The sequence below is a fragment of the Sorex fumeus genome, unplaced genomic scaffold, assembly GCF_029834395.1.
Source record: "Sorex fumeus unplaced genomic scaffold, SorFum_2.1 ptg000033l, whole genome shotgun sequence".
In the NCBI taxonomy this organism is placed as follows: Eukaryota; Metazoa; Chordata; class Mammalia; order Eulipotyphla; family Soricidae; genus Sorex; species Sorex fumeus.
This window is the reverse complement of record NW_026606090.1, coordinates 3,925,067-3,937,966: the sequence shown is the minus strand read 5'-3', so window position 1 is coordinate 3,937,966 and position 12,900 is coordinate 3,925,067. Positions and strand designations below refer to the sequence as shown.

At 46.0% G+C, this 12,900-nt stretch overlaps 1 protein-coding gene across 2 annotated transcripts in view; it reads right to left on the bottom strand.

Moving 5' to 3' along the window:
- Nucleotides 1-5,807, bottom strand: part of SEC24D (SEC24 homolog D, COPII coat complex component) — a 94,186-nt gene extending 88,379 nt beyond the window's left edge. For both annotated transcript variants that reach the window (XM_056116721.1, XM_056116722.1), the window contains exons 1-2: nt 5,668-5,807; nt 3,303-3,461 (exon numbers count right to left, since the gene is read on the bottom strand). In XM_056116721.1, the coding sequence (XP_055972696.1) occupies nt 3,303-3,420 (118 nt within the window). In that variant the 5' untranslated portion in view covers nt 3,421-3,461; nt 5,668-5,807. The remainder of the gene's footprint in view (nt 1-3,302; nt 3,462-5,667) is intronic.
- Between the last annotated feature and the right edge of the window lie 7,093 nt (nt 5,808-12,900).

Genomic DNA, 12,900 nt, shown 5'->3' with positions numbered 1-12,900 from the left:
GAGAAGTGCAAAGCCAAGAGTCAGTGCAGGCCAGTCCCTGCAGTAGAATATATAATCGAAAGTAACCATAACTCAGCTGCTGGCATCTATCACAGAAGCAATCAAAGCATCTCCCAAAAGATTCGAAGGTAAAGCACATGCTGACTGACTAATCAGAGATCTAAGTTTATGCAGGACAGAAAAATGATGGCTTAAATCGTTAAAAACACATGGTTTACAGAAAGGTATATTTTATAGGGTCTCAGAACCTGATCACCACCTGAGGACCTAATAAAGAAAAAGAAATTTATATTAAAGGATGACAAACTTCATTAAACAAAGATACACAGACTCACAGACAGATATACCCACCACACACACACACACACACTCACACACCAGAGCATTTTGCCAATAAATGCAGTGCCTGTCATTCATTCACTCACTCTCTGAATCAAAACTTAATGAGCATCTCTGCTCCAGGCACATGTCATAACACAGCGTGGCAAATGGCACAGAGGTTAGTAAAGGAAAGTGCAGAGGAGAAGAGGGTTTAGGATAAACGTCAGGAAGAAGAGGGCAAAAGCCGACAAGCACTCTACTTGAATAGGGTCTGAAGGAAGAAAGGTGTGGAGAGGCTTAGGCTGGCTCTGGTGATGTGGTGGGTAAATCAAGACAACCCAGCCTCCAAATGACTAGGTGCTTAGAATCACTGAGGGACAGGGGTGAAAATGTGGCTGAAAAAGGGAAAAGGAGTTGAAAAAAAAGGAAAAGCAGTAAACAAATAAGGTCTTGGGAGCCTAACATCCAAATTAAAGTCCATTATGGCTATGAGAAGCCATAATGGACTTTAAGTGAAAGAAAGGATTAACTGGGGATTCTCTAACAATCTCTGTACTACAACTGGCTGAGGAAATGCAATGGTTTTAATAGGCAGTGGGAAGATGCCTAGATCACTCTTGGCCCAGGAATACAGGGAGGAGAAGGCAATACAGCAGAGAGAAGGGGAAAGGGATAAGAACAAGAGGAAAGCAATGGGAGCAGGGGTCAAAGAGATGCAGATCCCCAATACTGTAAATGGGGGGGGGAAGGGAGGTAGGGAGGGAAAAAAAGAAGGGAGGGAGAGGGAGAGGAAAAGAAGGAGGGGAAGAGGGAGAGAGAGAGAAGAAAGAAAGAAAGAAAGAAAGAAAGAAAGAAAGAAAGAAAGAAAGAAAGAAAGAAAGGCAGAAAGGCAGACAAAGGCTAAAACTTTATATGGAATGATAACGTTTAAGGGAAAACCTGCACAGAGATAGGTGAGGGAGGGATGAAGAGGGAAAGAGGGAGGGAGGGAGGGAGAGACAGAGAGAGAGAGAGAGAGAGAGAGAGAGGAGTAAAGACAAAATGATAAGAAGAAATAGCAACAATCAAAGGTCCTGTATGTGTGTTGGGGGTGGGAGGGATTGTGGGGTGGGGTGGGGTCCTCAGAATGAGATAAACAGAAAGTCCCCAAGAAAAATAAGAAAAGGAAAGTGTTGAAACCAAAGAGGAAGTGAGTTTTGGCCAAACGAATGCGCGTTAGACAACAGGAGACTACCAAAGGCCCCAGCAGAAAGAAAAGTGGGGAGATCACACGGAGCCATGGAGGGCGATAATACTGTCAACCCTCCGTATATCCACATTTGGGAGATGTCTTCTCGAGACCTGGGTATGAATTCTGGCTGTGCCACCAGCTATGTGACTGTGAATAAGTCATAGTTTACAACACATTCCAAATTCCTGGCTACAATACAGGGTTAAGAAAAGGCTTGAATAATACATATAAAGCATTTAGCATGAGTTTTGGGTTATTATAACAATTCAAAAAAGAGTGAGTCTTGGGGCTAGAGCAATAGCGTAATGGGTCAGGCATTTGCCTTGCATGCAGCTGACTTGAGTTTAATCCCTGACACTCCACAATGTCCCCCGAGCTCCTCCAGGAGCGGTCCCTGAGCAGAGAGCCAGGAATAAGCTCTAAGCACTGCCAGGTGTGGCCCCCAAACAAAAAAAAAAGCCAAACCAATAAAAGAGTTAGTCCATGCTACAATATACAGGGTGACGATTATGTATCATCCTACACACAGGCTGAGAGCAGCCAGGTAGAGAGAAACTGGAGAAAGAGGCCCTGATGGAGAATCCAAAAATACCCAACCACAAACGTCAGGGGAGGACTGGAGCCGACCACAAGAGGACATCTCAACTGGAAGCTCTTGAAATTAGGGCCTATTTTGAAATTTAATTAGAGCACTTCCTAAATCTCTATGATTCAACATGCCACAGGCAGCTCACAGCTGGGCATGGGAACACGCTGTCAATAGACGGTGTGTGGCGCCTTACTCCAGGCCTCCCTACTCTCTTTCCATACCTTCCCCGGCACAGCCTGGACCTGACAGCCCGGACTCAGTCCTAGCTAACAGGAGACCCTCACTAATTCATACACTGTCCATGTTCACCAAAGAGTGGACTCACTCGGCATTTTCTCCAAAACCCAGAAACTGTCTTCACTTAAGATTTTCGAGGGATTTGGGAGTGGATGCAAGTAGTAGCCCCGTCGATGGTGCCCCACAGCAGTCCTGTGACGTAGGGGCGGGGGGTCAACTGCCATCAAAACAAGAGGACGCCCACCTCCTTACTCCATTCCTCGCACCCCACTTTCATCCCTCAAGCCAAGATTCCTGGCTAGACATAATACTTTACAGCAACAAATAGTTTTTTTTTTTTTTCAAATACTTCAAGGCAAGGTCATGGTTATTCTGATTATAACCATGGAGTAAATTTCAGTGTAAAAATCTAGTTTTTTCAAATATCAAAACCAATTTTATATCATTGCCCAAACCAATTTTGTCTATGTAATAAAAAAATAGCAATATAAAGTATTTATTCAGTACATAGAGATTATACATTTATAATAAATATTACTATTGCATTCCCTCAATGACCTCACAGTCCGAGTTAATGAATGGCAGGGAAAAATCTAAAAGTGAAAATAAAACACTCAGGAGGGACTGGTATAGTGCTCAGCAATGATAAAATAACGTCTTAAAGGCTACTGTAAACTATGATACCTCAAATTAAAACAAAACAGGAATATTTTGTGCTTTAATCTATACTGAGAAACCAAGTGAGCTAAATTCCAGGCAATACCCAAACTGATGACGTAGCCTCTTCTAGATGAGTCTTTTCCTAATAACAATCTCAGGCCTCTGCTTCCTGTCCTGATCATTCAGCTCTCTTAAGGCTGTTCTTGAGAACAACCAAATCTCTGAACCTGGAAAGTCAATACAGGTGCAAAGAACGCATTTTACCTGGTGGAGCAGCTGCGTGTGCTGGGTCCCCATAGTGCCCATAATGGGGTGATGACAGGCCTATTCCAGGTTGGGACTGAGAATAGGGGGGTGCAGCCACATAACCTTGTTGGCTCATGATGAAAATATCATTCCAAGGGATAGATCTGCTAAAGAATCCTGCAAAAGAAGGGAAAGGATGTCAACAAGAAGGCTTACTATTAAAGCAAATAAACAAGAGTCACTTAAAGCTACTAAAAAGAGCAACACTAGTTAGTAAATGTTTGGGGAGTGGTATAATGACCAGGGACATGAGATATCCTCCTATAGTACAATAATATGTTACATCATCGCCACGTAAAACAGAATCTAACTGCAACTCAATGGAAGTCAGTCACTTTCTTCTACAGTCCTGAGCAGTATATCTGAATAGCAGCTGCGAACTACCTACTCAAGGGAAGACTCAAGTGCTTTGTATCTAGTCTCTGGTAAGTTGGTAAACGCATCTACTATTTCTGCGTCCCTGGTTTCCAAGGTCCCATTTCAGCACAGAGCATGCTACTCTGGTCATCATGTCATTCCATCGTCTGACCAGCAAATTTGTCTCTGGTTTCTGCCATTAGAGACTTTATGACTTGTGTCATTTCTGTGGTGTCTTACTCAGTCATTTTAATCAGGCAGTTAAGACAAAGGAAAATCAATAGTCCAACAAACATAGTAGAAGATAAAGACAGAGCCTGATAACAGCATTTTTTGAGTCATAAATTGACCATGTCACGTAGAAGTCTGCAATAGAGAGTTGTCGATGGTTTCTCAAAGATGACTGACTTTCTGATTTAAACGTTCTACCTTTCAGAACTCGAGCACTATATTTAAGGAGCTAAGAAGTACAACTTCATATGCATTTAGGCACACACTCACAAATTTACTGCATCTATCTTGATTTCACCTTGAACCTAAACATCAGTTTGTCTTAAGTCTCCATTTACCCCAATTTCACAAAAGAAAAGACATTTCAAAACACTTTTTTTAAAAATATAATCCAGCAGTGAAAGCTGCAAGTTCTGGCAAGAGAAGTAGATTTTTCACTCCCAATCTGCCACCCCTTTGACTGTACAGCATGGGATAAACCGAAGAACCTCTCTGGGCCTCAGTTCCCTCATATGGTAAAGCCCACCCCCGCCCAAGCTTTTCTGAGCTATAAAACACGGATTCTATCACTCTCCTCCAGTCTCTTCATCAAGCCTGGACATCGTCTTCTTTTTCATATTATGAGGCTACCTGGTACCTGCTAAGACCTGAAATTGCCCTCTCTCCAAGAAGAGGCATTCTCTTTGGTTATGCGACGTTCAACGAAACCAGAGTTTCCAAGAAAAAGAAAGAAGTCGAGTTAAAGACGTGTGTGTGCCGTGTGCATGTGCGTGTGCGTGTGAGCAGATCACTTTATTCTCCGTGGCAGGTGAGAACTCGGCCAAGAGGAGCGGAGACAGGCGCCGGCCTACTGGTCCACTCCGCCGCTGACCGCGCTTCTTCCCGCCCCCTCTGCAGCCAGAGACGTGGCAGCCTGAGCTTTGGTCGCGCACATCCGACCCGACACGCTCAGGCAGCCGGCAGGAACACACCTACGTAGCCGCCTGTTGCTGAGTGACAGAGAAGCAAGGCGAGGATGCCGACGGCCGGGGGCAGGAAACAGTCACGGTCCCTCTTCCCTCGGTCCTGGGAGGAATCTGCTTCCTCATGCACCCAGCCTGCCACGTCAAACTTCCTCGGCCCGTGCCCCAAGTTACTGAGACCTGACTCAGCTGCCAGCGGCGACGGGGCACAAAGCCACTTTGCATGAGCAGGCCGAGAATCCAAACCGGGGGGGTGGGATGGGGGGTAGGATTGGGGTGGGGGGGGCTCCCATCCCGGAAACACCCCGCAGCCCACCACCACCCGACCACCGAGCCCGGGAGCACTAAGCACCCTGGACCAAGTTGGGATCGGGCCGAATCACTTTCGCTCTCAGGATGCCCGAGAGCTGGAAGGAAGATACAGTTGCCATTTTCACCGTGAATATTTCCAACCCCCCCCCCCTTCCTCTTCCTCCCCCTCCTCCTCCTCCTCCTCCTCCCCCTCGGATTAAGTGGGTAAGGGGGACCAGAAGTGCGCGCTGGCGGTGCCCCCAGGAATGCATGGGCTCCCGCGCACCTCAATCCGGCAGTTTCAGCATCCCCAGACACAAAGATGGGGGGCGGGTGGGAAATGCCCACGCCCACCCCTCGCCCTCGCTGCCCCCCAGTCCCCGGTGAAACTGCACCGAGGGGGGCTCGGAAAGCCGAGGAGGAGGGACCCCCGCGTCGCCCCCCACTCCCGCCCGGCCCGGCCCGCCCGGCTGCGGCGTTACCTGCGCTGCGCGCCCCGTGCCCGAGGCCCGCCGAGCCCCCGGCGCCTTCCCCGGCCCGACGTCGGCGCAGGCGGCCCGCGCGCACCGAGTGGCAGCCGGGCTGGGAACTGCCACGTCAAACACTCGCTGGGCGGCGCGCGCCCCCGGCGCCGGCGCTCGGACCGGCGCGCGCTCCCGCTTGCGCACGCGCACAGGCGGCGGCGGCCGAGGGGCGGGGCCACGCCGAGGCAGGGGTGCCGGGTGCCGGGTCCCGGGCGGGGGCCGCGGGGGCTGCGCGGGGTCATCGGCCTCACCCCCGCCCCCACCTCCCGGACCCCCTGGATTCCGCTACCCCCGGGGTTTCTGCTTTCTTTCCTCCCACCCCCGATCACAGATGTGCAGGCGGCGGCGGAAGCCGAGCGACGCCCGGGCCGCGGCCAGGAGCCCGACTAGCGGCTGCTTCATTCATCCCTGGATTCCACAGGTTGGAGATGCAGCTGCCAGTTCATCGAACGCGCCTGCAGGGGCTCGGCGAGGCCGGGGAGTGCACACGCTCCTGGCGCCGAGCATTGCAGATGAAAGGCTAATCTAAGGCATCCCCCCACAGTTGGATGGCGAGCACGTACCAGGCTCCATTGAGGTGGGGAATGTTCCAGGCGGAGAGGTACCCCATAAAAATAAACTGGGACGGGAGGCAGTTGAAAGATATGGGGTAAGAGGTCTGCATTAAAGATGATACTGCCAGCCGTCTCAGTATTCCTTTCACTGGGGGTGGGGGACGAGGCACACACGGTAATACTCAGGGCTTACTCCTGTCTCTGCGGTCAGGGCTCAGGAATTACTCCTGGTGGTAGGCAGGGGACCATGTGGAATGCAGGAGATGGTACCTGGGTGGGCTGCATACAAGGCAAGCGCCTGCCTACCTACCTGCTGTACTGCGGCTCTAGCCCCTGTATGTTCATTCAATGAATGTCTGAAGCAGGACTGAGGGTTGATCTCCCTCTCCCCCCAAAAAAAACAGGGATCTCTGCACTTAAAAGTATCAGCATGTTGCTCGCTGTTCTTTAAGAGAAACAGCTGTGAAAGAAAAGATCCTAAGAGAGGCCTGGTGTTTGATTTAATTAGGCTTAAAAAATACAGAACTGGCTGTCTGGTTTCTCACCATTTCCCCAGTTAGAGGTCTTTGGCCAAACCAAGGTTTTTCATACGGACCTCAATTAGCGTAAGCTTAGAAACTGTAATGAGTCTCTAAGCTTAAAATCCATTTTTCTGTTTCAAAACGGATTTCCGAGGCAGGAGCAGCAGTACAGCACTAGGAGTGATTTCTAAATGTAGAGCCAGGGTTTGAAAATCTACCATTGAAACTATTCTAAAAGTTAGTTTCTCGGGTTCTCAATATGATGAAAACTGTTGAATGGCTTTTGTTTGATTTTGAAATTATTTAAAGATATTTTAGGAAGTACTGACCTGTATTAAAGACCAATATGAAAGTTATATCACAGCTACGTGTCAAGATAGTCACTTGAAAGTCAGACTACTATTGGCTTATCGCCCCCATAAAATCTCTAAAGGTAAATTTGTAGATTAGTTCTCACACCTTTATGGGGGAGATAGCCTGGAAAACCATTCTTTGGTTTTATTCTTTCTTTGTGTTTTCAGGCCACCCTGAGAAATCCTCAAAGGCTTACTCCTGGGCCTATGCTTAGGGATCACTCCAGGTGGTGTTCTGGATTCCATAGGTGTTGCTAGGAATTTAATCAGGGTCATCTTCATGCAAGGCAAATGTCTGACCTGAACCATCTCTCCAGCCAGGTTTCATCTCCAAGACAGCTTGAATTCCTAAGTATTTCAAGGCACTTGGAACTCGACTCAGAGCTTGTTGGAAATCATACCTATGGATTCTGATTACGAAGCTCTGGCCACCATGTCTTTCTTTTCCTCTTGATACAACTCTGGCTTTTCACTATTAACTTGTTCTACCTCTTTCTCCTGCGACATATATGTATATATTTATACTATATAAATAATATTTCAAATAAAATATTGACAGTTCTTCCAGCATTGCCATTTCTAATCACAAATCTCTCTTTTCCTACAAATGAATTTCTGACCTAAGTTCTTCTTTCCTTTCTGCCCCTATAAAGTTACCTAACTCCTGACCTTAGACCTGGGGTTCGACCACTTGCCTTTCCCAGACCCCAGGTCAGCCTTGGTTCCCAGACTTTCTTGGTCTCACAGCCAACCGAGCTCTGTCTCTAACATTCCTTATGCAGTTGATTGGGTCACCCAGGTAAATTCATGCCTAAAGTGAAGTCACAGGGAATGTCCACTGTATTATGGTATTTTGTGCTTTAGTGTCTTTCTGTTCTGTCAAAGGAAAAGAAAGGGGAGACAGGTCTGCAAAAGACCGTAGAGAAAAAGGAATTTCTAGAGAAAACTCAGGGTTCTTTTCAATCACAGGCCTATGGTAGGTCATAGCTGTGATGTTCTGGACATTTATATAACCTAAGAAGTTTAGTGCTTTCTGATTCCAAAGTAGAGAATGGCTTTGAAGAAGGAAGGAAGGAAGGAAGGAAGGAAGGAAGGAAGGAAGGAAGGGAGGGAGGAAGGAAAGAAGAAAGGAAGGAAGGGGAAAAGGGAGGGAGTGGGGGAGGGAGGAAGGAAGAGAGACAGCGAGACAATTTTGTGTATCAGTTAAAAACTGCTTTTAGGAGTTATGAAATGTAAAATCCATGCATTTTTTAATTTTTAAAAGGAAAATTTTTATTCTCCAAAAAGTACGTAGTTCTTGATCACCACAGAGTATGACCCAACTACCTACCCTTGTCTCCCCGCTCCCCCCCGAAAAAAACACTTTGAGAGAGGTATTTTTTTTATTTTTAATTTGTATTAGTGAAACACCATGAGGTACAGTTGTAGACTTACAAATTTTTGTGCTTGGGTTTCAGTTATACAATGATTGAGTACCCATCCCTCCACCTGTGCCCATTCCCCACCTCCAATGCTCCCAGCATCCCTCCCACTCCCCCACCCCCCCAGTCGCAGGGCATTCCCTTTTGTTCTCTCTCTCCATTAGGGTGCTGTGGTTTGCAAAAGAGGCATTGAGTGGCAATCATGTTCAGTCTATAGTCTACTTTCAGCATGCATCTCTCAGCTTGGGAAGATCCTCTCAACACCCTTTACTTGGTGCTCCCCGAGAGAGGTATTTTAGTCATGGGTGAGGGTCGGTACATTGTCACGCAAAATACTATGACATTAATATAAAAATAAACTTTTAAAAATTGACCACAGGATGTCCTCCCAATAAAGAAAAGATAATACAAAAAAGTAAAAATAGAAATCCCCAATAGAATGAGTTAAAAGGACACGAAAGTTTTAAGTTTAAGAAAACCTAACTTTATTTTATGCTAAGACAATAAAAAGGTAAGAGAAAATTACTGATGAAAACGCCAATAAACTTTAGTACCTTAGATAAAATTTTCAAAATCCAGCACTGAACATAGAATTGCCTTAGGTACCAGCAATTTCAGCCCTAAGTAGAATTTCTGTTTGGTTATCCTAACTCCTACTATGTGTATCACTGAATGCTGGGACCACAGAATGAACTGTGTGGCATCCCCCTGCAAAATCAAATTGAGTCAGATTTAAATCCTGATATTTAAATCACTGACTACACAACTTTTGTTTATCAAAGCAGTTAATCATTAAGCTCCCGCTATGAGTTGGAGACTGTTCTAAGTACCGTGGATACAAAGTCGGATGAGACTCTGCTCTGGTTGGTAAAAGTTCATGGAGCAGTTAAAGCATCAGCAAACAAGAAAACCTGCCCTACCCATGGGCTTTTAAGCAGCCTGTGGGTTACAACTGATTCTTATATGTTTGGTTTGAAAAATAATCCAAACAATCACCTCTCATGACACATGAAAACTTTTTAAAGTTCCAATGTCAGTGTCCCTAGTTTTGTTGGAATGTAGCCATGCCTTTCTTTGATGTACTCTCTGTGGTTGGGCTGGAGCTATAGCACAGCAGTAGGGCGTTTGCCTTGTGCGAAGTCAGCCCCGCCAAGCCAGGTTCGGTTCCTCCACCCCTCTCGGAGAGCCTGGCAAGCTACCAAGAGTATCTTGCCTACGCGGGGCAAAGCCTGGCAAGCTGCCCGTGATGTATTCAATATGCCAAACACAGTAACAACATGTCTCATGATGGAGATGTTACTGGGCCCACTCAAGCTAATCGATGAATAACGGGAGGACAGTGTTACAGTGCTACTCTCTGTGGTTGCTTTTTAGTTATGGCAGAGTTTAATAGTTGTAACAGAGACCACAAGGTGACAGACTCCAACACACACACACACACACACACACACACACACACACACACGTTCACTGACTATAAAAAAAAACAACCTTGGTTTGGTGGAAGAACCAAGTACAATGGATATGGGTTCCATTAGGAGTCATAGGTTGCCATGGGAAAATTTGAGAAGTGACACTTAAGACAGACTGGGAAAGTGAGAATTTTCTCCTTGCTGGAGGTGGCACCTCAGGACAAGAATAAGTCAAACAGCAAAGGAGTGAAAGGAAGCAGATATGGTGGGAAGGATTAGGAACATTCAGGAAAAGGAACCTGAAACTTTCAGAGGCACAGGTAGTCCAGGATAATGGAGTGTGGAGTCCAGAACAATGAGGAGGAATGAGGTCAGACAACTCGATCACCTGACTTTCAGGGTCCCTTGAAGACCCTAGAGGCACAATGAAGGCAGCTCAAAAAGAGAATGCCTCAGTGGATCTTTCTCACCAGAATCATCAGTCAGTGAATGGATGGAGCAGAGGAAGGGGTAAGAGTGTTGGGGGAAAGCGATTGTTAGGAATTAATATAGGCGAGAAAGTAAGATGGCTTAGTAAGGGGCATGTTTACAAGGGCACAGACAAAAAGGGAAAAGAACTAAGGTCAAACCAGGGTATGGGCACAGAAATTCAAAGGAGGGAGACAAGATGAACAAGATCATACCCGGAGTTGCTCAGGTGTTACTCTTGGCTCTGTACTCAGGAATCACTCCCGGAGGTGCTTGGGGGAACCAGATGGGATGGCCGGGATAGGAAACTTGCACACGGGTTTGTGTGTGCAAGGCAAGTTTCCTACCTGCTGTACTATCTCTATGGCCCATATTCTCAAAGTTTTGACCTAGCAGAATTGAGGGTTGGTGGATGGAGTTAGTCAGGAGCTAGAGGACCAGGGACTGGAGAAACAGGGGCAGACGGATGGATTCTGACTTGGACATACCTGTACAGAGGTAACTAGGGGACAGCTAAGTGGGAGGTCACTTGACCTCAGTCTTATATTTCTGTATTTGGGAAGGGATCTCTGTTGGAAATAACAGAAGGTTGCCGGGGATAAAGATTTAGAAATAAATGTGGCAGGCAAGAGATCAGACTTTGCAGTCAGACCAAGTCTTCTGATTCTGTTATTTATTAGCGACACATTTCCCCTGTCTGAACCTCAGTATCCTCACCTATAAAATGGAGGTAATAATATCACTCATTTCAAAGGGTGTTGTGGGGTACACTGAGAGAACACAAGTACTCAGCATGGTATCTAGTACATCATAAATGCCTGATAATGTTGTCATAGCCCTATACTCAGAATCATCAATAGCAATGCCAGACTGTGGCAACAGAATCTTAGTGATAAGGTCTGAGGTGAAATCCCTTTTTAAACTTCCTGGACATCACTTACTCATTGTCAGTTTAAGATGTTGCATTCTTCTCTCATCATGATCATGAACATTAGTTATATTAAAATACTAGAGAGATAGTCTGGGGCTAAGGTACTTGCCTTGCATGCAGCAGACCCCAGTCAGTTTCATCCCCATTACTTCATATAGTCCCCTGAACACCTCTAAGAATTATCCCTGAGCACAGCTGGAATGATTCTTCCCTCTATCCCCATGACCCCAATAAAACAGAAGGAAGCAAGAAAGATTGGGGAAGGAAGCAAGAAAGATTGAGGACTCAAGTCCTCTGTAAATCAGTCTTATGGAGTGATTAGGTAATCTGCATAACGGTGGGGAGCTAGGGTTGAGGTAGGGTCCAGTGGGACCCTGGAGGTGTGCTATTCAGCTCTCCCTCAACATAAGCTGCTCTGAGGAATTTAAGTGGCTGAAGGTCACTATGCCTTCAAGCTTGTTACAGCCTTTATTCCCAAACAGATGCTCTCTCACAGGTTCCAAGTCAAGGTCTGAATGTTGGGACCTAACTGAAGCCAGAGTCATTCTGACAAACTTGGGACAGGTCAAGTAGGAAACCTCCCCTCTGCTCTGGAACTGCCCTGCTCTCTTAGGCCATCCTACCCAGCCCTCGAGCTTCCCTCCTTTATCAGATATCAATATAACACCAGCGGTGCCCCACCATCTACTCTTCACATGTGTTCCCCCTGCCCCATAACTATTTTCCATGTATAATTCCGTGCGTATTTGCATGATTTTTATGGGAATGGGGTGGGGTCAGTGTGGAAGGTAGACCTGAACTGAAAGAACCTCATAGAGAAGCTGAGCCCTCTTGGAACTGGGGCTGTCAGATTCCCCTTTTTGCTTAAAAGCACAGCAGATATTAGCCACACCTGATAACTCTACTTAGAAACAGCCCAGCTCCACAACTGAACTTCCACAAATTGCCAGACCACCAAATCCATCTAGCTCCTGGAATGCACAGCTGCAGATATCTCCAGATTTCACAGCACTATCAGCCTAGTTGGAGCCCAGCAAATTTGATGGGAAAATTTGTATAGAAAACCACCAATCCCAAGGAGTAAAAACAATAACACAGAAAATTTAATGAGCACCAACCAGCCCAGTAAATCCTCAGATGACTTTAGTAACACCACTGTGAGAAATGACAATTATCATATACTGACTTTTATTGATTTATTTTTTTATAATTCCATTTGCCTTTGTATTGTAACAAGCAATGTGAAGTAAATTTGTTTATGTTTGCTAAGGGGGCAGGCTTGTGTGATGGCTGGGAAAGGTAGACACTGGTGGAGAAATGGTTACTCTGGTGGCGGAACAGTGAATGACTAAATCAACCGTACTATGAACAATTTGATAAATCACAATGTTATAGTCAAATTTTTTTTAAAGATCATGCTTCTGGTCTCATATCTGGGAAATCTCATTCAAGATCACAATGGTAACCCCTCTTTCTTGGAGAAATTTTGTAATTTCATGTTTTTGTTCCATTTGAACTTAATTTATGCAGA